The sequence below is a fragment of the Podarcis muralis genome, chromosome 4, assembly GCF_964188315.1.
Source record: "Podarcis muralis chromosome 4, rPodMur119.hap1.1, whole genome shotgun sequence".
NCBI classification, from domain to species: Eukaryota; Metazoa; Chordata; class Lepidosauria; order Squamata; family Lacertidae; genus Podarcis; species Podarcis muralis.
In genome coordinates this window covers 67,096,659-67,121,454 of record NC_135658.1, presented here as the reverse complement: position 1 = coordinate 67,121,454, position 24,796 = coordinate 67,096,659, and the positions used below count along the sequence as shown (strand labels likewise).

The following is a 24,796-nucleotide window of genomic DNA, read 5'->3' as shown; positions in this document are numbered from 1 at the left end:
GTGGGAGGGTGGAGGAAGTGGGAGGTTATGGTTTCGCGTCTGCGCGCTACGTATGATTTGTTTGTTTGTTTTTGTTGAACGAGAGCTGGGCCTGGTTGGTAGGCGGCTGAGAGAAAGGGCGGGGACTTTGTTAGCCGTTGAGGCCGGCGCGCGCGTTTGTGTGGATCTGCGCGCGCACGCGCGGCGTCGGCTGGTGTCGGTTCCTTACCTCAGCCTTGTGTCACGCGCTCCTTTTCTCCGGCGCCTCCGCCCACCCCTTACCCACCCGCGCTCTTGGTCTCGCCCGTTTCCCTCGCGTTGCTGCTGCTGCTGCTGCTTCTACTTCTGCTTCTAGTCTGTTGCGGGCAGGACCATGGCGGATGTGAGTAGTCAAGAGAACGCGGAGGGGGGAATTCTCGGCCCGTTTACATGACTATCCGCCGGGCTGAGGCGGTGGGTCTGTCGGGGCAGAACCGCGGGAGGGGCCGGTTGGTCCAAGAAATAATGGCTGTTGGGTTTATTTCACTTTATTTTTTTGCTGCTAGGGCGGTAAAGTTGAGGTGACTGGGATGAGGGGATTTGAGGTAGAGCCTGTGGGAAGCACTACTAACTGCGGGAAGTAGTGGAGGACAGAGGTGCCTGGCGTGCTCTGGTCCTTGGGGTGACGAAGAGTCGGACACGACTAAACGACTAAACAACAACAACAACAACAACTGTGGGGCGCCGGAAAAGCCGCACGAATATCCCCCAGCCCAACTCCTTCACAGGTGGGGAGTCTTCCTCAGGTGGCCCCGCTTGTGGCACAGCAGACGCCCTTCTTGGGTGTGCCTTGGCTTCCCCCTGTTTTAAACTTTTTGAGAGAGAGATGAAAATCGACATTGTGCCTCTTAGGTTCAGCCTCTTGGTAAGGGCCTCATTAACGTCAATTAATGTGTCTGGGCTGCACAGTTCCACAACAACTCCCGAGTTTATCATTGTTTTGGGTCCTTGGTTTTCGACCTCTGCCGCAACTTAAGGAGGCAAACTATCCCTTTAAGGAGGGCCCTGTTCTGTAGAAGTTTGTGAAAATGGCATCTTTTCTGTGCTCCTTTCCCTTTCCAGCAGGACTCCAGGGCTCCATTAATAAGTGAAACCAGAAGGCGCTTTGAGGCAGAATATCTACAAGGTTGGTGCAGTTTCCAAGCATTTTATTTGTATCCCACACCTGCACTGTTCCTGACATGTCAAATACAGGATTGGCACCTTTTAAGCCCAGTAGCCCATTGTAGGCCAAATACGTTGTACTGGGTTACAAAAAGAGGATCTTTTGTACTTGGAATGTTTGGACATCAAGGGACAAACAGCTTGAGTGAAATGCTACGATTTTATATGGCCGCCTCTAGTTAACCTTCACATTTTGCTTACTAGGTTACCAGTTGTTTACCAGACTTAGATGCCTCTGAAAGGAGTTTCCTTGTCTGCCAGTGTCAATCATTCATCTATTTTATTTAACACCTCAGGAGTATACATGGAATTCCCAGTTTTCCTAACCAGGCCAGCCCTATGTAACTACCACAAGGTTTCTTTGTCATGTACCTTTGCACCTTGCCCTGGGGCCAATGAGCATTAACTACTGTTGGATGTATTCCATTTTTAGTATGGGCCAGACTTGAAATAGTAGGGCAACATGATATGCATTAAAGATACGAAACATTGGGTTTGTATCAACGATCCCATGTAGTATGTAATGACAAGCAATTTTTTGTATCCTGCTTGTTTCTTGGCACTCGGCTCCATCATGAGCAGTCATTTTGCTGTCTGAAAGGGGAAATGAACATTTTATCACACAGATAGTATGAAAAAGGCTATGTTCTCTTATTTGTCCTCTGACACTTTCTTGCTTTTATTAGCAATCCATGAAACTAGTTAATAGGTGTATGTTGGTTGTCTTCCTAATAAACACACCCAGTTCAATGTATTCTTCAATGTGGTGATCCTTCTCAATAATGCATCATTGTTTCTGCCTGAATCAGCCTTGACTTTCCATCACATACTTAGGAATTTGTAGCCTAAATAAAAGCTACCTGCTTCTGACTAAACACTTGAAGGATTGGACTGTTATGATTTTCCAAGCAAAGTTACAGGGAACCAGGCAGAGGGCCTTCTCAGTAGTGGCACCTGCCTTGTGGAATGCCCTGCCATCAGATGTCAAGGAAGTAAACAACTATCTGACTTTTAGAAGACATGTGAAGGCAGTCCTGTTTAGGGAAGTTTTTAATGTTTGAAGTTTTATTCTGTTTTTAGTGTTCTGTTGGGAGCCACCCAGAGTGGCTGGGGAAACCCAGCCAGATGGGTGGGGTATAAATAATAAAATTATTATTATTATAGTTGGGTGAACTTCTGATGCTGTGTGCATTGCTCAGTGAATGAAATCAAAATATGCATTAGTCAGGAAACACTTTTTCTCACTCCTATCAGATTCTTCCCTTTTCTGATCATGAGCTAGTGCAAAGCTTTCCAAACTGTGTGTCACAACACCTTAGTGTGTAGGTGTGTTACATGAACACTCCCTGTGCTCCTCCTGGGGCTGGAAATGGTTTAACCTCTGGTTTGCTAGTAAACTGAATTACTTTTGTTGCAAAATGATGCATGTCTAAAACGTGTGTTGCCAACATGAAAAGTTTGGAAAGCTCTGAGCTAGTGTTTTTTTAAAAAAACCCACAAACCAGTTACACAATCCTGCTACATTTTAAGGACCTTTCCCTACCTGTAAGCATTTTTGGTGCACCAAATGCAAACGTAACAAGCTTTTAATGACTTTTCCTGGTTTATCTTGGTCATTGAGGCTATGCTCCATACTACAGCTCCTGATAGCAGCCGTCTCCAGCCTGGTAGGCCTATTTACCAACATTTCTGTGACTTGTTTGACACCTTACTAGGCCACAGTTGCCTTGTGGGCCTTGTCAAAAGGCAGGGTGCACATACTAACATATATTTTTTTAATGTTTTGTAGACACTTGGAAATAAAATATATAAAGCAGAAATAACATGTCTTCATTATCCCAACACATTCTCTTAAAATTGTAGTATTCCTGCTCAAACTGTTAGGAAACATATGTATGTGTCAGTTTTTAAATCCGGTCATATTTTCTAATGCCATTCTTATTTTATTGACCAGCAAAAACAGATAAATATGATTCTAGAGATACAGAGAGACTACAGCAAGATGATACCTGGGTTGATAATTTTCTGATATGGCGAGATGATAATGTGGACGATACATTAAAGATGATTGATGAAAGCTTTCAGTGGAGAAAAGAGTATGCAGTTCATGGTAAGATGTTTGATATCTAATTGTAAAAGCAGTTGCTTTTCAAACTGCATTGCTGCTTGTTCCATATGCACCTCTACTTGATAGTTATGTCCCTACACTTCTAGGGTGAGTTGTGAATAATATAGTAAAACCCCAAAAGCAGCCTTTGAGTAAAGACATTACGTTCTATACTGAGAAGATACTGCAAGTAAATAACAGCAAAGGAGAGCTGGTGTTCAATTAGTATGTATATGATTGTGTGCATCCCTGCAAAGTCAACTACAGTATATAGAAATATTACTGCCCTAAATAATGCGGGCAATGGGACGCGGGTGGCGCTGTGGGTAAAAGCCTCAGCGCCTAGGGCTTGCCGATCGAAAGGTCGGCAGTTCGAATCCCCGCGGCGGGGTGCGCTCCCGCTGCTCGGTCCCAGCGCCTGCCAACCTAGCAGTTCGAAAGCACCCCCGGGTGCAAGTAGATAAATAGGGACCGCTTACTGGCGGTCCCTATTAAACGGCGTTTCCGTGTGCTGCGCTGGCTCGCCAGATGCAGCTTTGTCACGCTGGCCACGTGACCCGGAAGTGTCTCCGGACAGCGCTGGCCCTCGGCCTCTTAAGTGAGATGGGCGCACAACCCTAGAGTCTGTCAAGACTGGCCCGTACGGGCAGGGGTACCTTTACCTTTAAATAATGCGGGCACACACTGTTCCACAAATTCTCTGCTTGAGAATAATGCCTGTTGTTTAGTTGTTTTTCATCACTTCATAGGATTATTTTGCTATTTCTATCTGTACAACAATGATTTATTCACTGACAAGGGCAGTCTTCATACAGCATCCAGGAACCAAAATATTTATTCTTGGCCTGACAGATTATTGGTGCTACCCTTGTGTGTTCAGTCTATCAGGGGTTCCTACTCTGTCATAAGTGAGAAGAGGTTCCCTAAAATGCTTTAAATTAAATATTACCCCTAACTCTTTTCCAGGCTTCAATAACTTGTCTTAGAACCCTGCCGTTCCCTATTACAGGATAATCAATACAATATGCTATGTTGGAGTTATAATGCTGTGTTTCGATTGAAATAAATAACTGCCCCGCCCCCAAGTCTTGCTTTAGAACTTCAGGATTTTGTTATAGTATACTTATATGTGCTTATACAAATCTTGCTTTTCTGTAGACTTGACAGAATCTTCACTTCCAAAGCGGTTCTTTGAACCTGGTGCCATTTACCTACATGGTTATGATAAGGAAGGCTATAAAATCTGTAAGTCTGCCTGTTCATCTGCTTACTCATTTACAAGTAATGCAAATGTAATTATGGTTTCAGAGTGAAGAGAACTAAACTTTATGATAATACAGACAGAAACAGGTTATTGGCATCTGTATTTGAGAAGTAATAAAACAATACTGAGGCCATATCACAGGGAGGTAGTTATTAGGCAGTCTTGTATTTAATGAAGGCATGCAGGGTATAAACATTTACTTAATTAGCCCTTCGTTTTAGGAGACACATCTTCAGTATCACATGAAACTAACTATGCTCAAGCATATTCTGTTCAAAAGTGCTTATGTGTCTTTCCTCTTCCTCAGTATAGCTTCTTGAAATTTGACTGATTTTGTACACTGATTGCTAATTCTTCCACCTTTTGAAGAAAACCTTTGGTGGTTTCAATTTTTCAACATAGTGGATGCCTTAGGAAGGCATCTGATGGTGCAACCCAATTTCTTTGGGATAAATAAATGTGTCTTTATTGAATGGGACAAAGATTAGTGGGGTAAGATAGCTGGAAATAATGGCAATCTATTGCAACCAATGCACCCCTTAGATTTCAGATAGTACATGGGTAGATGAGTCTAAAAAGCTCAGGACACACATTTTCGTGGCCCTCTAGCAGCTATGGTGACTCATTTACCAGAAGTAATTTATTTATTGTTAACTGGAAGTGTATACTCGATTATAACCAAACTAGGAGGCTCCCCTGCCCATGTACTATCTGAAACCAAAGGGGCACATTGGTTGCCAGGTTTAAAAAAAATTCAGCTCAACTACCTCACCAGATTGTTCTCTTAGGTCTATAGCCCTATTCTTCTCCATGGGGCTCGCTTCTGAGTAGACATGTATATGATTTTACAGTAGATTATCTTTGTTTCGTTAAGAAAATTATTTTTGGGCAAACCATATATAAGTGGATTTTAAAATCCCTTCCTAAAAGGACTCGCTCAGCATGAAGACATGTTTTATATCTTGCATTCATGCTTCAGAGCGTGTAGGAGGAGGCAAAAATATAGATTCACATTTTTCTTTATAATATCTTTCTTCTGTCGTTTTAAAAAAATCTTCCAGGGATTTAAAATAAAATGCAGTGAACAAAACTGCATTATAACTAATGCATGATAAATAAAAATGTATGTACCTTAGAAAATAAGAATATCTCCTTTACTTAGGAGATAGAAAGTTCAAGAATAAGGGCATCATCCAACCCATGGAAGGGGGTGAGTTGAATTGTATAGAGGTGATGCTTTGCTTAGTCCTGCTGGCCTGCATCTTTTATGTGTGTAGGTTGAAGCTTTGAAGCAGCATTCCATTGGAACACACCTCTCAGCCAGATTGCTATGCCATTTGAAGGCTGCCTTATCAATTTGCCTCCCGCCCCCTCTATCTACTACTCTCACAGATGTGGCAGGGCTGTGGATATGGTGGTTGCCTCACTTCTCTGCTAAAGCCCCATGGGGCAGCATCAGGTGTCTGGGTTGTGTCATAAGTAGCTATTAGGCAAACATGCTTGTTTATTTGTGTTTCTCCCACCCCACTCCATTAGTTTGGTTCAGGGTGAAACTTCATGTAAAAGATTCTAAAACTCAATTTGAAAAGAAGAAGCTAGTAGCCTTTTGGTTGGAACGCTATGCCAGACGAGAACACGGAAAGCCTTTGACAGTGGTATTTGACATGGCTGAAACTGGAATTAGTAACATAGTAAGTATGCATATTACTGTTTTCCTGTTGATGTGTCTTAAACAAAACATTTCCGGTTGGAAAGTTATATACAGTCATACCTTGGGTTGAAGTAGCTTAGGGATAAGTATTTTTGGGTTGCGTGCTGCGGCGACCCGGAAGTAACAGAGCACGTTACTTCCGGGTTTCGCTGCATGCGCAGAGGGTCAAAATGGCGTCATGCGCGGAAGCAGCAAATCATGACCCACCAGACACAGGTTGCGTTCGCTTCTGGATGTGAACAGGGCTCCGGAACGGATCCCATTCTCATCCAGAGGTACCACTGTACTGCCTTTATGAAGCCTTTTATAATGGAGTACTTAGATTTAAATTATTTGCCTTTCAGCATAAATCTAACTGTTCTGGATTGACTTGTTTATGAATCACAGCCAAAGCCAGCTGTTTAATAAGAACTATGCTGAGTCTACTACTTACTTAATTAGCAGTAGAAAGTGCTGCAATCATACATTCTGTTTTGCAACAAAGTTCCACTAATTTTTATAGGTTTTAGGGCCTGTTCTCTCAACAGTCTCAGAACTCTTAACCATTAAAAATAAAGGCCTTGACGTCTTTTATCCATGTAAACCTTGTTAAGACTGCCAGATGCTTCCTGATACCACATATAAGATTTAGCCTGGATTTTCTTACGCTGTCTCACCACAGATGATACCATCTCACAGAAGTATTTGTCAGGCCTATATGCATAAAGTAACCCTTTAAACTGGCCTGTATGTGTTGCTCCAAGCCAGTTTGCATATATTTTATAGGGTTACTTCAGAATCAGCTTGATATACAGTGGTACCTCAGTTTACGAACTTAATCGGTTTTGGAAGTCTGTTCTTAAACCAAAACCGTTCTTAAACCGAGGTGCACTTTCCCTAATGAGGCTTCCCGCCGCCGGTGCCCTTCCACCAGTCGGATTCCGTTCTTAGACCGAGGCAAAGTTCTCAAACCAAGACACTATTTCCGGTTTTGCAGAGTTTGTAAACCAAATCATTCTTAAACCGGACTGTTCTTAAACCGAGGTACCACTATTTTTGAATAAGGTGAGATATTCTAAAATTAAAAACGTTGAAGCACCTTCAGCACTGGAGCTGTTGAACAGAACTTTCTTGACGTTTTCTGAAAGCTATAAGTAGAGTTTAATCTTTTGTTAATTGGTAATACATCTTTATTTTAGGATATGGATTTTGTCCGATACATCATCAACTGCTTTAAGGTTTATTACCCTAATTACCTCAGTAAGTATGATAATAGCATTTATACTATACTATAGATTTAGAAAATAAATGAAAAACAAGAGTTTCTCAAATCTGAGGGTAGTATCAACCATAGTACAAGCTGGTTCCTGAAAATGGAAGTTTGGAAACAAAGTGGTAGTGTGAAGAATTCATAGAAATCTGAGGTATATTTTGAGATGTTCAGTGGATTCGAGCCTCATGCTGTTTTTCTCCCTGCCCCTGCCTAAATATTTTGTCTGCAAAACGGATTACAGTAGGCATAAAATAGATTGATCCTAAGATATAAGTGGCACTTTTTTTATAGCAGCAGAAAATAATTCTTCACAACTGCCATGTTCACAGTATAGTTCTTTTCACAATTTGGAGGTTTCACTATCCAATTACTTCAGACAGTCTAATACTCAATTAATTAACAAGGCCTTTCACAGAGCAGCTATTGAATTGAGTTTTGTAATTGTCCCCCTCATAAATATTTTTTAAAGTATTTCTATATGTATTAGGGGGACGCGGGTGGCGCTGTGGGTAAAAGCCTCAGCGCCTAGAGCTTGCCAATCGAAAGGTCGGCGGTTCGAATCCCCGCGGCGGGGTGCGCTCCCGTTGTTCGGTCCCAGCGCCTGCCAACCTAGCAGTTCGAAAGCACCCTCGGGTGCAAGTAGATAAATAGGGACCGCTTACTAGCGGGAAGGTAAACGGCGTTTCCGTGTGCGGCTCTGGCTCGCCAGAGCAGCGATGTCACGCTGGCCACGTGACCCGGAAGTGTCTTCGGACAGCGCTGGCCCCCGGCCTCTTGAGTGAGATGGGCGCACAACCCCAGAGTCTGTCAAGACTGGCCCGTACGGGCAGGGGTACCTTTACCTTTACCTTTTTATATGTATTAGGTAAATCATACTAGGGAGTAAAGAATGAACTGGGTACACTGGGGCTTTTCCTGTCCCCCTTCCCAATATAGTTTCTGGTATCATGAAAAGCCACTCCAGGGAGTACAGTTGAATCTAGGGAAAGGCAGCCAGGGGTAGCGGTGGGCAGGCAGCACACCTGTGAGTGCAAAGATGCATTTACCATTTATTTTTATCTTTAGACTTCAGCCAATTAACCTGGGAGCAGACACAGATAGGATTGGGCTTTCAATGTAGTCTTTCAAAGTTTTGATTACTCCATTTCATTTTAAATGTTTTTATTAGCTTTTGTGTTTGATTTCTCAAATACAGCTGTTAGGGAAAGCATTCTGCTCATATCTTTATAATTTACTTTTATATCCCTTTACAGACTAATGTATCAATGATAAATTTTCAGTTATTTTGCTTATAACTAAGGTGACTCCCACACCAAGAAATCGAAACTCTGGCCTTTTCCCCACTGAATAATGTATTTAAATAAAACATTCAGAATTGCTAATTTATGTAGTGAAGAAAACGAAGGGGGGGTTTAACAGGACAACAAATAAAGTATTTTCATTTCATAGGAAATTTGACAGTGCTAAAATGCTATATTAACCACAAAAACCCTCTTCTATTGTTCATGCAGCAAAAATTGTGATCTTTGAACTGCCCTGGATAATGAATGGTAAGTTAAAATTTTAACTTGTCTTATCTGGAAGGATTGTTATTGAAATTTATATTTTATGCAAATCCCTTATTATTGTTGACAGGGGAATTTTTATATGATTCTAATGTTTTTGTACAGTGTATCTTGTGTCTTATTCTTACCTGTCCCAAACATTCAGGGAAGGCAATGACAGCTTTTTTAAAAAAAAAATCTAGCTATTAAATACCACCTAAATTATATTTGCTTCCAATATTTTCCAACAAAACTAATGGGAAGTAAGTTGTGATTGTGGTCTGTGTAAACAAAATAGTAGAACTCTTTTCAAACTATCTTCCCTTTTCTTACCCAGCTGCTTTTAAAATTGTGAAAAGTTGGCTGGGTCCGGAAGCAGTGGGTTTGCTGAAGTTGACTAATAAGAATGAAATCCAGGAGTATATCAGTGCTGAATATCTTCCACCCTATATGGGTGGAACTGTAAGTATATTGCTGCTGAACTTAATGTTTGTATTATGTTGTGAAGGGAAAGTATAATAAATATATAGACTGTACACAGTTTTGGAATTAAGTAAACAATTATAATACATTTGTTTTCAATCATTAATTTGTGTTCTACTGTTTTGTTACTAATTTCTGGTTTTAGCTATTTTTCCAATGGTCTTTTTCCGTGTACTATGATTGTTTTGATTGGTTTTCTGTCTTGTAATTATGACCCTCTTTGGGGACTGTGAAGTTGCAATTCAGCATATAAATAATTACTGTTTTTAATTCTGTAGTCTTCACAGTCATCAAACCACCTGCTTCCAGAGTAGCAGTAGTATTGTTCTAGAGCAGGGATGATTTTTTTGGGCTTCTCAGATGGATTAAGCCTACTAGGGCTTTCAATCCAGTCTGTAGTGTCATCTTTGAGACCTTCTGCTTCCTGGGAGGGCAGACTTTCAGGCTGTCATTAAAGTGAATAATGACTTATCACTCAGCAGTGGAAGCTATCATGCAGTCTTCTGATATTCACATTAATCATATTCCTGCTTTGGGTTGTAACTTGAGTTTTAGATATTTTAATTCCATTAAACATCAACCATAATTTGTTAAAAGGCATCCTGCACAGAAAATGCTGGAAACGTGGTCTGAACACCATTTCCCATCCATTAGTAAGATTTGTGAGATAACAGAGTTGCTGAATTAATGCAGATTAACTGGGCATTAACCAGGTTGTATACCCAATGATACACTAATGCTTTGATTTGCTTATATTCTTACATAATTTCCTTAAACACTAAATGTAGCAATAGAGTTCTTGATGTTTTCTTCTGCTTAGAATGCACAGATAAAATCAGTCAGAGTTGAGGACCAAAGAGTGATTTGGTGATTATGTTTATCTTTCACCACCATCTCCATAACACACTAACATCTTTGTATTATAGGATACCTTCAAGTATAGTTATCCTCCATTGGTTGATGATGATTTTCAAACTCCATTGTGTGAAAATGGACCCATGACTGGTGAAGATGAAGTTGAAACCAAAGAAGAAACAGACATAGATAACAAGGAGAGTCCAGATTCTAATGAAGAACAAGCACTTAATTCAAAAAAGGTATCCCTGGACTGATGGTTACATAGGAAAGAATGATACAAACAAGTATTTTATGTCAACCCTCCAAGCATTCAATGTTAAACTAGTACAGTGAATAAAGCCTAAAGTGTCTTTGGTTGGTTAGTTATGTTCTTGCTGTCAGGATCAAGAAACCAGCCCAGAAAATCATAGAATTGTAGAGTTGGAAGGGACTCTGAGGGTAATCTAGTCCACCCCCCTGCAATACTGAAATCTCAACTACAGCATTCCTGACAGATGGTCATCCAACCTCTGCTTAAAAACCAGCTCCTGAGGGAGACTGCTCCACTGTCGAACAGCTCTTACTATCAGTAAATTCTTCCTTAGTATCTCATTTATTGTAACTTGAAGCCCTACTACCTTCTGGAGCAGGAGAAAACAAGTTTGCACCATCTTTCATGTGACAGCTGTTAGTAATAACAACAACAACATTCACAACAATATTTTAAAAAATTATATGCTGCCCATCTGACTGGGTTACCCCAGACACTCTGAGTGGTGTCCAACAAATTAAAACACAATTTAGATTTACACAGTTTAGATATTTGACGATCACGTTCATATCTCCTCTCAGTCTCCTCTTATCCAGGCTAAACATGCCCAGCTCCCTCAACCATTCCTCATAAGGTTTGATTTCCAAACCCTTTGTTGTCTTGGTCATCCGCCTTTGCACCCATTCCTTTTTATCAATATCCTCCTTAAATTGTGGTTCCCAGAACTGGACACAGTATTTCAGGTGTGATCTGGCCAAGGCAGAATAGTGTGGTACTATTACAGAATAGTGTGGTACTGTTGTTAGGTGTAGAATCTGACATTTGTCCCTATTGAAATGTCTGTTGTTAGTCTGGGCCCAGTTCTCGATAATCTGTTAAGGTAAATCTGCCTTCAGCGGCATTGGCTACCCCTCCCAGTTTGATGTCATCTGCAAATTTGATAAATATTCTATCAATTCCTTTGTTCAAGTTGTTTATAAAGATGTTGAACAACAGGTTTGGGACAGAACCCTGCGGCACCCCACTTGTCATTTTCCCCCAGAATGATGATCCTTCCCAGTACCCTAATTCTGTGCCTGTGAATGTGTTGCTTGGCTGTTAGTATTATGCACCAGTTATCCAGGAATCCTAAGCAATCTTTCTGAGATACCAGGAGACTTTGCTTAGAGGAGACACTTCACACACAAACACACACTTTCCTTATTTTACCTTATATGAGAACTGGAGTTACTTTGTGAAGCATACACACTCAGCAAAATTTGCCCGCTTTAAAATTTTGAGTGGTGAACTTTAGAACACTTCATAAATGATTTAAGTGATAGAAAGTTTATCGACCTTTTCTTTTCCTGCGTGTTTGTCTATATCTGAGCTTGGAATGTACAGAGGTAATGTCTGCATTACAGTAGTTTTGGTCCTGCAACCCTGAACAGAGAATCTATATAAGTTGTTCCTAATTATTTACTTTTAGCCTTTTTTTCTCCCTAAAGTCCTAACTACTATCAGAGATGTCTCATTTAGAGATTGTCAACTAAAGTGGTATCCATGTGACATGGTACTGCCTTGATAATATTTTGTCTCAATAATTTGGGCGCCTTATTTATTTGAGAGTACATTTTGAAAGTAACACATTTGGATCTACTGTACTGCAGTTACGAGTAACATCAATGTTGAATTTTTAAAAAGTACTGTGTATGGGTTACTGTGGAGAGTTAAATTACATAGTTTTTTTTCTGTTAGATGTTCCTTTCTAGTTTTGGGCATTATAGTTACCTGAATGCTCTTACAGTTTTGAAAGCATGCACTATATTCCATCACACTCCTAGCATTTATTTATTCATGTTCTTACATTAATATCCCACTTTCATTCTGTCATGGACCCCAAAGGAAGTGTACATGTGAATCCCAGGTGGTCAGTTGCTCAGGCACTGACCAGACCCAGACCTATTTTCCAACTGCCAGTAAAAGAAAAAAAGGTTAAGACAATTCATTCCATGTCTTCAATATAGTTACTTCATCATTCAGTCCTGCCAACTTTTCATTGATTTGGTCTGAAGTCTCTAGGTATTTTCCATTTCCATTTCATATCTCTCTGATTCATTTTCTTTCCCCGTTTTATCAAACACCGATCCTGTCTTTTTCAGTAATCAACTGTGGAACAATACTAAGAGTCATTGGGAGATCCAGATGTACTTTTGCCATACTGGGTGCTTTTGATGTTTTGGAAATTATTAGCAACTCAGTCTACCTTAATATTTCCACCTATGGATATGATCTCTCACAATAAATTCTTCCCTGTAGCTGGACTAATGGCTGGTGTACTTTCAGTTCTTTAGTGGCAAGATACAGAAAATAAGTTAAAGATTTTTCATACAGGGGATTCCCTCGTTGGTTTAAACTTTATTGCTAACCATAAATTAAGCTTTTTACTCTGCCTTAGACACTTTAACAACTAGTTTTCCTTTGTGTTCTTCTTAACAACAGGAAGCAGTACTTAGAAATTTTCACTAGCTGGTAGAGGAATTTCTCTAAGTTTCGGTTTTGCTTGTCCCAGAAGTGTCTGAGAGGGGGTGGATCTTTCTAACTATGGAAGGTGCACAATGGGCACAATGTCAGTTTCTCAGCTTGCCAGCTCATTTTAACTCCTGTTTAAGCTGCCAGGCATAGACATCAGAAAATGGCCTTGGTCAAAGTATTTGAGGTTGCTCCCAGATCACTCTTATCTTCCAGAGTTATGAATAGTCAGACCATCTGTCTGACTATTATCAATCACCACATGATTATCTTCTGTCAGAGGAGAGCTAACAGAGACAGCCAAAACGCCATTCCTCTCAAGAGTCCCCAAGGTTCATCAAGATGTTGGAATAATACACATGTAAACAAAATTGTTTAATTTGTATAGCTGAAAATTGTGCTTGGATTTCTGATAAATTTGGAATATGTTGTGATGGAGTGGGACAGAAAATGGGATGAAGTCTAGGAAACCTCAGACACACCAAGGCATCTTAATCTTAAAGTGTATTCCCATTTATCAAAAATAAAAACATTTGCTTCATTAAGTGAAAAACTTTCAGTACGTATAAAACTCTGTTTACCATATATCAAACCCAAATAAAAAATTGTTAAATGTAGGTTTAGTTCGTGATAACTTTCATTTAGTGAATGAAGCAGAGTCCATAATTTGCAGGCATGTCATTTTACTTGATAGTAAAATATAATTGATTCCTGAATAGTCTTCCTTGTTTCTGTTTCCCTAGGCAAATTTTGCAGAACAAACTCCAAAATCAGAAGAGTGTGAAAAACAAGATTCCAAAACAAAAAATGCAAAGAAAGCACTAACCACTTTTAAAGGACCTTTATTGCATATCAGGTATCAATAATTTCATTAAAAATGTAGTTCTTTCTATATTGTAATATTGCTGTTCTGTGTCTTGAAAACTACTTGAATGTGAAGGAAAATATATTTGATATTTTAAGAATTGTTTCACATCTGATTCAGAGGTCTTCTCTGAAGCTCATGATGTTTCTTTACGAAGGACATGGTGGTGTTGATGAAGTCAGGGTTCTTTTGGCAAAGAAGTTCAGACACCTAGATTTCTGATGAATTTGGAATATGTTGTGATGGATACACATTTTATGAGTGTATTATAGCTGCCTTTCTCCACCCCTCACAGCAATATCCTATTATGTAGTCAGTTAGTGTTAGGTAGCTATAGTGTGGGAGTCAAATACTGTACCTTAAGTTGAGAAAAATGAGATCTACAAAATTGCTCTGATTTTAATTATTATTGTTAATTTGTATAGTGCAGAAAAGTCTGTAAATTGAACTGTAACACCTGTTGAAGTATGGATGTTTCCTTTTACATAAGCTGTAACATAAAATATGTAGAAAATATCCTGATGTGTCGTAAGAATTTGAAAGGGTTTGAAAATGTGACTGTTTCATTAGAAATTTGAATTAAAGTTTTTGTTTATACAAATCTGGTATCTAGATTTTGGGGAAGCAGTGGGAAATCTGTAGCAGTTGCATTATTGTGATGTTGATTACATCTGAAGTTTGTACCACATAGGTTTCTGAGCAGGTAATTGAAGATAATTTTGGAACACAAACTTCTAATATGGCCAAGGAACATTCCAACCTAAGAAACATAATTCAGAACTTCAAGCATTTGATTTTGCCACTAAAATAGATTCTTCATGTGATTATAAATGAATGATTGAAAAGTTCATCACTTCCACTTGTCTTCCAGAAAAGAAAGGATTATTTCATTATTTCACCCTAGTTATGTCATGTATATCACCCAAGCATTTGATATACATACATCAACATTCCAGTCAGGAATTCCATATACTATAGGCAAGCAAGTGCATGAAATTCATTGTGGCAGGTGAGCGGGATGGTAGAGGAGTAATACAGCACTCTGAAACCAAGCAGACTGCTGGAGGAGTGAAACCCCTTCATCTTCACCTGGCGTAGAAGTCCAGTTTTCCATACCTTTTCAGCCAGCCAGTCCCCAGCAGGCTAGTAACCTCACTGACCTAGGTGTCTGTAGGTTCATAATGTGTTTGTGGGTATGGGAGAGGGGGAATAGAGATTATAATAAAGATGAAATGTTCTAACATTTTTTCCAGATCTAACATGTCATAATTTGGGCAAAATATATTCCCACATTTTTAAATTTCATTTTGCAGTGTGAGTGTTGTTATACAGATAAGTTGGTGTGCATAATTCATTATTGTAATGCCTATTTGTTGGGATCCAAAGAGCCACCTGACTGGTTCTGTGCACCAAGCCTTGGGCTTGTGTTTCTCAAGCAGCAGTCCCCTAAGCTCTTCTAAAGATGAGGAAAGCTCAGAAAGCAGTTGTGTTGCAGAATGCGAATCTATTGCTTGCATGCCTTCAGTGCATGCAAAATAGCTCTTTGGGTCCCAGGTACTGAGTTGAGTGTTAAAAGTGCGTATATTTCTGCTACAAAATAAAATAGCAAGAGCAGACTTTGCCTCAGCATGTGTAAAACACTTTCGCTTTCTCTTAAAATGTTGAACTGATACAGCTATTTGGAAGTTCCTGCTGGCCATAAGTGTTGCAGCTCACAATTTTCATACGCAAGAGCCAGATTCTGTCTCGCCCATCTTCCATTTAAAAATTATATCCGGTAGTAGGGCTGTGAAAGCGTTTGGAGAGTTGCTGCCATTCAGAGTAGCCAGTACTGAGCTAGATGGACTAGTGATGTGATTTCATGTCAGGTAACACTACACATAAATATATATATTACTTACCCAAAAAGATGACAGTTGTTTTGCCCTTGGTTTGTTGATGCTTCATGATACTTTGTTAAAATACATGTGTATTTTACCCAAACACGTATTTCTTAAAACTTGGAACACAAAATGAGTCCTGGATGTGATGAGTAAAATAGAAGTATGAATTGCTTTTCAAGTGAAAATCTCACTGAAAGGACAGTTAAAAGTATTTGACATTTAGCAGTATATGTTGAAGGATTGGGTTACAGCCTGTTAACTGACAGATAGTGTTCTAAAGAAGCACAAACTTTATTTTTAAGCGAATGAATGAAGTTTGTCAACCTGCAATGCAAATACTTTAATACAAATTTGTGATTTTTCATTAGTCCAGCAGAAGAACTGCATTTTGGGTCCAAAGAAACTGGAGAGAAGAAATGCTTGATCGTTCTCACAAATGTGACCAAAAATACAGTGGCATTTAAGGTAAATATTGTGTTTATGTGGTGATTAACCTGACTGAATAGTAACCATAATAGCTGATGAAATGGTTTTCAGAAGGTATGCATAGCTTTCTATGCCAAGCTGACAAAACTGTCAAACCAGGACCAGATAAATGGTCTTAAAGGTGGAGTAACTATAATTTTTAAATATTGTACTGTATAACTGGATCTCATCAAATGTTTGTCACTTTAATATTGCAGTGAAATGCCAGATAATAGCAGTGAAGTATCAGGAAAGATACCCCAAGGAAGAACATGATATGCAGTTTATAAAGCTAATGTGGAAACGTGTGTAAAACTTACATGGAAAGAGTGAGAGGAGATCTTACTCTCCCATTATACTAGAACTTGTGGTGTCCTAATGAAGAATTAGCAGTACAGTGAGTTGAGAGCAGAAGAGTATATTGTTTTCTTTGGCTTAATTTACGTAATTTATTACAGTGATTGCTTAGATTACATTTAAGAAGAATTGGGTGTTATCATTGGTTATTATTGATAAGTGGTACCAAAGGTTAGTGTGAAGTGTTCTTGTTCAGGGTTACTGTCTGGCATGCTTATATTCCTGTTGAGTAAACATGCAGAAGGTTCTCAAGACTCCTGCTGATTTCGCATCCTATACTTCCCTCTTTGCGCTATTGCGCTCTCTCTCTCTCGCTCTCGCTCTCTCTCTCTCTCTCTCTCACACACACACACACACACACAGCATTACGTGGCCACTGTGCATGCCAAGTCCTTGTTGCAAACTTTGGGCTTCCCCCAAGCTTGTTGATACCCCCCCCACACACACACACACACACTTGGGAGAGTAAAGTTTGGTATTTTGCTGAAGTTAAATAGAAGATTAGTGTTCAGAAGCAAAATAACACAAATGGAGAATACTAATCAAGTTTTTGTCCTACTGGTAAGTTGTGAGTAGAATCTAGTCCTCTACTTTGTTAAATAAGAAAACTGGTAGCATTTAATACAGTTACACTTTGTTTAGGTTAGAACAACTGCTCCTGACAAGTACAGAGTGAAGCCAAGTAACAGCAGCTGTGAACCAGGCACATCACTAGATATAATAGTATCTCTTCATGGAGGTAAGTAAAATCTTGTTCACTGTTGTATGGATGAAATTAACAAGTTCTGTAATGTACATTACTGACAGCAAGCTTGGAATTCTATGTACATGTACTAGAACATAAGCATTAGTGAAACCAAATAACTGTTCAGATTTCATATGACTGCTTCTGTCTAGTCCACATCTCCCAGTGCAACCTTTCACTCATCCCCAGTAGTGGAGAGAAGAGGCCTGTTTGCAGTCCCTTATAGGTAGAATTCCATAGGCCAAAATTTGAACAGAACAAACCCTAATAAAGTTCATTCCTCAATCTCTTTGCAAATCTCTATCATTACTAGCCTGTTTCTAAAAATTCTATTGTTTATTATGCTTCTTGTAAATATGCAAAAAGTTAGCTACTGATTAACAAATAAATATACTGTTAAAGAGGCCTCGGATTCAAGTTGTGTACTATTTAAATGACCATTTTTGCTTATCAAAACTTTGACATTTAGGGACATATTTCAAATAAGTAGCAGCCTCACTGATGTAGCGTAAAGATATTTGAGTTATTTTCTAGAATGATTAGGAGAGCACTTGGATTGACATTGATATCTCATTCATATATATATAATTTGATTCTTTTTTTCTGTGTATATAGTGTAAACATTATATTGAGCCCTGCCCTAGAGAATTAAAAAATTCAAAATATGCTGGATCCTATTAACATTTAATTACTGTTATTTTTTATTTATTCTGGAATTGGGCTGCATATTTAATGTTGGATGAATAAGTAAAAGGTAGTGTATTATTTCAAAAGTGTGTGTGAGAGAGGCGGGTGGAGAGGGAGAGAGAGAGAGAGACTATTATAATGTATACCACCTGTGTTTGAAAAACTACAGCAACTAGATTTTAGAAGAATTTGTTTTAGGACAGCTATGTGATAGGTATATGGTAAAATAAATTAATCCCAAATTATTTATATGCCCCATGAATCTGCTGTAGATCAGTTTGGGGATTTTCATGAACCTACAATTAGCTTATGTTCACCAGGGCTTGTTATGAGATCTGAACACCAGTTACAAGATACAATTTGAATCCACATTCATGCTTTGGAAAACAGCCCAATTTACACCAATTCAGACACAAAGTCTGAATCCCACTTTGGAGAGATGATTCTTTCTGCCTTTCTCTGCTACTATTATGGGGATTTTTTGGTTTTGGTTTTTTTAAAAAACCTATCACCTACCCACCCATGCCCACTTTTGACCAAAATAAATAAAATTTGCTGAGTAGATAAAGTCTGCGAATTACAAGGGGTACCTTGTAGATTGAGATTAAGAGGGGCACCTATAATTATGAAGGGGTGAAATTTGTAGTCAAGGAAGCCCCATTTGAGGGACTTTCATGATTTCAGAAGGATGACAAGTAGTGGCTTTCTTGCAGGTACAGCCTTTATAGTTTCACATTTTAATCTCTGAATCTATCTACTACTCTTTCAAAACTCTTTTGTGAATTGGCAAATTTTGTTCAGTGCTTCTAATTATTGCATATCTTCAGTAACAAACTAGCTTTTTGTATATGTAGATATAGTCAAGGGTGTGGGTTTTTTTCCTCGTAGTGTATAAACTTTTGAAATACTGCCTAAATCCAAAGGAAGTAAAATTGCCATGTTGATTAAACAGGTTGTGCAGCTTCCCTGCAAGATCGTTTTTTGATTATGGCAGCAGAAATGGAGCAGTGTTCTGGAACAGGAACACAAGAACTGGGTCAGTTTTGGAAGGAAGTTCCAAGAAACAAAGTGATGGAACATAGGTAAGCATTTCATGTTGTTTTGGGGGACATATTGAGCTGCCTATGCAACTGAAAACAAGTGTTGATTAGTATCACCTTGGTAGGTGAAATTTGCCACAGATGCACCCTTGATAGGCATGGTATAAAATAAAGAATGACTTGTTGGTTCCTTCCTTGGGAGTTGCACAGATACAGCTCTTTGAAATATTTACTGCTGGTGTTTATAATTACAAGTATGATATATATGTAAAAATGATTTAAGAAGAAAGAGGAAAGTTGCCAGTAACTAACTGCCTGTTCTAGAGTACAGAGCAGCTTTTAAACATGAAAAACAAAAAAAGCTACTGGGAGAAGAGTAACGCAGCATGTGTGGCCAGCTGCAGAACATGCATGGCAAGCTTTACCACACACAAAAAAAATAATAATCAGAGCATCTGTCCTGAAATAAGAGAGAGGAAGATAAAGGACTCAGCTAGACTGCTAAAGAAAAAGCGATTTATGTGTTGTATGTGTGATGTAACAATGTGCCACCAGATGGCGACGTGGAGTCCCGTTCTTCTCTACCTGTTTTCCCTGTTTAAATTTACAAAGCTTTAAATTGAAATGCTTCTTTGATGTGTCTAGTTCCAGCCAGAATTATCTATTGCCCTTCCAAGCCCCCTTCCTTTCCCTTTCAAATCTAGTACATGTGCACAGCCGAAGATGAGAGCCAGTCTCCAAAATAGTGTTCTCATCACTCCCTTTCAGATTGTGTTCTCCCTAGCACGTCACTGTCTGTAGCTAGTCAGTGCTTATAGAAGCTTCCCAAACCATTACCACTTATTTTTTGTGCAGGTAATCTTGTCCTTCTGATTGCTGGTTCCTCAGAAATATGGTTAGGTTTCCTTTTGACTCCAGCACTGTTATAATTGATGATGATCTTCTCTTTGCTGGTCACTGTGATGGGCAGGGGCAAGGAAGGGAAGCAGAAATAAAGGCTGCATCATTGAACATATGAAACAAATACCAGCAGGGAATGGAATCTATGAAGCAGAAGAGGCTTGGAGAAAGAAAGAAAAAATAACCATGTCCTCTTACAATTGTACTACATTTCACTGTTCTGTTTCTATTTGTCCCAGGTTAAGATGTCATGTTGTGGAAAGCAGCAAACCTTCTTCATTAACAATAAATGAAAATTCCTTCAATATTCCTGCAAAAACGAATGAAGATTTACACGTACAGGTAACACTTGTGCATATTAATATATAGCTTCCAGCTGGATCTGTAGGAATGTGCAGTGCATTGGGGGCTTTCAATATCCTCCTTCCTCCTGTAGCCTTTAGTGCCCTTGAAAACCTGAAGAACTGAAGGTTGGAGACTCCCCTCCAGGATGACTGTTGCTGTATTCTAAGGAGCTGCTCTTTAAAAAGCAATAGATAGTGGGGAATTCAGGACAGAAAGAAATGAAGTATTTTTTTACAGAACACAGTTAAATTATGTAACTGGACATTAGGCCATGTAGTGGCCATATCTAATGTGAGGAACGGTAATAGTGATAAGGAAAGTACTATGAGCTTAGTATATGTTGAATGTATGGCTAGCACATAGCATGCCTTACTTATATAGTAGAACATAGGCATATTTTCAGCTAACTGATAAGATACGTATTAGGCATTAAAATTGTGTGATTTATTTATTTATTGTTTACTCTCACCCCCCCCCCCCTTTCCAGCTAACACAGTTATTGCAAGCTAATAAAAGACTCCGAGAACAGATTGATCGTTGCGTCTGGTTCCAGCAATTGACTCTCTTGTTTATGTTTCTATTACTGGCCAGTACTACCTTTTGTTTCTACTTGTTGTATGCGCCAAGGAGCTAAGTAGCAATGCTTTGTACGGTAAGCCCTCTCTGCAATTCATTTGGAAAAGGCAAAGAACCAGTACTATGAAACTGCCAAAAAGGAGATCTATATGAGACTCTCCAGAAACTGTGAATCACAAGATTGTGATCTATGCCTTTAATCAACAAGTAGAGTGACTTTGTTGATATTTATTAAAGTACAGGAAATAAAACAGGATATTAAAGGAGTCATTTTCACTGGGCAACCTAATAACTGTTACAGAACAAAAGGTGTTTATGACTTAATGTATTTTTACTTTTATTTCTGTCATGCAGAAGTATACAAGATGTATCAAAACAATTTGTGCATAAAATGTATTTCCCTTGAAATGAAAGTGCAAATTAGTAACAATATAGGAAAGCCTCATTTATGCTATTTGTACATAAAAGGAAATGATACAGCTCATGCAGTTTGAAATGGAAGAACTGCAGTCTGGGGGTGGTGGTCTTTATTCTTGCTCACTCCCCCCCCCCCCCCGAAATTATTACAGATATTTAAGGTTATACTATTTTGCATTGAATAATTTGTAGCCATAATTGCCTGGAAATGCCTGCAATGGTTCCAAAGAGCCAAAATAAAAGTTAGTTTTTCCAAGAATGCCATAGTACATTACAATATACCATGATACCTGAAAAAGAATTGTGCAGGAACACAACTCTCCATTCTTCAGTGTGTCTTAGTCTACAGAACTAAACTAGCTAGTTCAGGAGTGCAACCATATTATGCCATGAAATTTATTGTCAGTTTCCCACTAGGTTGGTGTTCTCCTGCAGTTCAAGGACAACAAATAGAACACCATAAATTATTATTTGTTATTAAGTTTGGAATAATTGCTGTAATTTCTCAAATATGTGTTGTAAATCACGTGTGATATGGAAGAAAAGAAGACACAGGTATACAGAAGAATTGCAAATAGTGCTTTTTGAAAACCATTACAAGAAAGCATTCTAAAAGATGAATAAAAACATTCCCAGTTAAACATTCCTTTTACATAACTATAACTATGCTAAATGAAATTTAAAAGTAAGAGAGTGCTCATGTTTTGGTTAACATTTAATCTTCTGTAAATCAGACAAGTTGTAACAATACATGGTGCAGTAAGTCATGTTTGCAGATGAAGTCCTAAGATCGGTTCTCAGCGCTTCTTTCTGCTGTAGAATAATTTGAAGCAAAAAATCTAAACCAGCCTGTACTCGCAATCAGGCACTCATTGGTTATGCTCTGGAGCACACAGCATGTGCAGGGACTTCCTCTTTCCTTCTGCGTATGAGAAGCTCTATGTGCACATAGGCACTTTTTGCTACACTCTTCCGCTGTTCCTATTTTATGTAAAGGAAAAAAATCCCTGAGTAGCTGAGCTTCTGCATATGCAGTGATGTTGCTTCACTCCAGTGGCACTAAGCTCCCATAATTGAGGCCATAATTTATATCACATACTACTACTTCCACTACAATGTATCTCACCTTGATAATGCTGCTCACTCTTCTGGGTTCTTGTATTTTATTTTTAATTTATTAGTAATAACTTTGTGGGAAATGCAGTTTACTTTTACAAGTTAAACAAATTTTCAGCTATTGGTTTCAGTAGGCTTAAACATGTATATCTATTTGACTGTTACCTTAATGTGTAGAATTTGGCTATGTTCATTTAGCTAAGCTTGAAAGTAGAGAGGATGACAGCAGATTTATTTGGCTTGTTATAATAATTTTATGAGTCTGCTGGCTTCCTATATAGTGCCACCTTGTTTCATATCCCAAACCCTAGGAAGTTGGGTCTCTTGCTACCTACTCATTTTACTGAAACATTCACCAAAGGTTTTGATCACTGAATTGACTTTTATAAAATTGAACATATTCTAGACAATAATAATGCAAGGTGATTTTAGTCAAGCATTCAATGATACAGGTATGAAATGCTTTTATAGAATTTGCCTTTGTGCCCATGGATTTGTTCTTTATTGGCTTACGGTTTCAGCTGATCATAAGAAACATATCTTTCTTATGCAAGTCACTTCATATTTCACAAACAAGCCAAAACAATTTGATTAATTGGTCTCTCATCTGTTGCATTACCTTCAGTTAAATTCTATTATTGTAGTTCCTCAGCAAGTCAACTGTAAGTACAAAATATAGAATAATTCTAGTCTCAAATTATTATTTTTTAAAATGCTTATCAGTGAGTTGGATTAGATTTAATTTCACTTTGTTAAATGTTTTCAGAATATATTCATAAGCATATGCCAATTAATGCTCTTAATGTTCTGGTGCTTCAAATATTTTCAGTATTTTATTACTGTATTCATATTTTCTATGTAAAATTGATCAGATAGACAATGTTTTATATTTTAATATGTTATAAATAAATAAATAACTGCATTTGTGAAACAAAAAGGGGGGGAAACGTGTTCATTGTAGTTCTTAACAGACACAGTTTGGACATACATTTTTTCAAAGTTCAGTTGCGTTTCTTGCTTTCTCTTTTTAGTGCAGATTGTATTTAAAATGAAATATTACATTGCCCTTCCATTCTACCTCATTTGTAACTTAAAGAAAATTCTTCAAGTTATGTAGCCCCATCGACTTTAGTACAATACAAATAACCAACCTTTAGCACATGCTGCTAGGCTGTGTTTGTGTTGTGTGCCTCCCCCTCCCCCACTGAACACATGCCTTTGCCTTTTATAGAACCAAAGGGTTGCAGGTTTTATTTCTGAGCAAATAAGCATAATATTGGGATGTTAGGAAAATCATGTTCTCTTAGGTCTGAAAACAAGGAACATGAGAAAAGTGTCCCTGGGTATGACCAGCCAAAGTTCAGACAAATAGTAGGTCAAGCATCTAGGCAATCTTACCTTTTCCTTGCCACTGCTACCCATTTTCTGGAAGTACCCTCTGTGAAGGCAAGCATGCTCTGGTTTTTAATTTTCATGGAAAGAAGGTACTTATGCTCTACTCTCAGCCAAAACAACTTCATTACCCCTCCCCCTCTTGAACTCTGAAATTTCTTTCTCAGAAAATATAAGGAGGGCAGGTTGTGCTTTTAACTTCCTGTAAAAACAGGCCACAGAATGACTCAGAAGCATGTTCAAACTCAGGAATGTGAGCGTGCAACCAAAATCACCCCAATCATCTCATTATTTGGGTTACACAGAGCGCTGATGAACTCTAGTACAGAACATACAGCTCATGTGACTTCAGTTCCTTCCCTCTCTTGCCCATCAACAAATAAGCTGTAAAATTGTTCATTTTTAGCATTTACTTCTTAGATGTGTTGGGTTTGGGTGCGCTAGCATCTTTCCTTTAAAATAAAGTATTGCCTTTCCCTTCTTAGTTCTGGGGCCTGGCACTAACTGGGAAGAAGCAGCTGCAAATAGAATACATGAATTAGCATGATAATAGGTAAACTTCCACTACCAGCATTGGGTTTCTACCTGAAAGAGCCCAACACTGGTCAGCACCAATTCTTGCTAAAACATGTATATGCTAGCTGCTACTGCTATCACTGACCCTTCTGACCAGAGACGCACACACAGTTTACAATGGGGGTGGGCTTTCAGTCCTCCACTTGCATGCCCAAATGCCATAGTACAGATTTGGATGGAGGATTTACTAGTGGCCCAAACTCACAACCAGCAGAGAAACCTTTTGTTCTCTGGATACTCCGAAATGGCTTCAAGTATTCATCCTCTTCA

At 38.7% G+C, this 24,796-nt stretch overlaps 1 protein-coding gene and 1 long non-coding RNA gene across 3 annotated transcripts in view; one reads left to right on the top strand and one right to left on the bottom strand.

The window, feature by feature from the left end:
• Window positions 1-48: 48 nt before the first annotated feature.
• On the top strand, window positions 49-23,495 carry MOSPD2 (motile sperm domain containing 2). 2 transcript variants are annotated; one of them, XM_028727650.2, is made up of 15 exons: window positions 49-361; window positions 1,084-1,144; window positions 3,137-3,292; window positions 4,448-4,534; window positions 6,090-6,244; window positions 7,443-7,503; window positions 9,028-9,066; window positions 9,398-9,522; window positions 10,470-10,640; window positions 13,906-14,018; window positions 16,279-16,375; window positions 17,375-17,471; window positions 19,117-19,246; window positions 20,344-20,446; window positions 20,937-23,495. In XM_028727650.2, the coding sequence occupies exons 1-15, from the start codon at window positions 353-355 to the stop codon at window positions 21,081-21,083; spliced, it is 1,551 nt and encodes a 516-aa protein (XP_028583483.1). In that variant the 5' UTR covers window positions 49-352; the 3' UTR covers window positions 21,084-23,495. The 2 variants fall into 2 exon arrangements, with proteins under 2 accessions (XP_028583483.1, XP_028583482.1); XM_028727649.2 differs by having other exon boundaries at window positions 1,081-1,144.
• LOC114596275 (uncharacterized) overlaps window positions 21,563-24,796 on the bottom strand; it is a 28,430-nt gene continuing 25,196 nt past the window's right edge. Inside the window, exon 7 of the long non-coding RNA XR_003706491.2 lies at window positions 21,563-23,996. This is a non-coding gene — a long non-coding RNA (uncharacterized LOC114596275). The remainder of the gene's footprint in view (window positions 23,997-24,796) is intronic.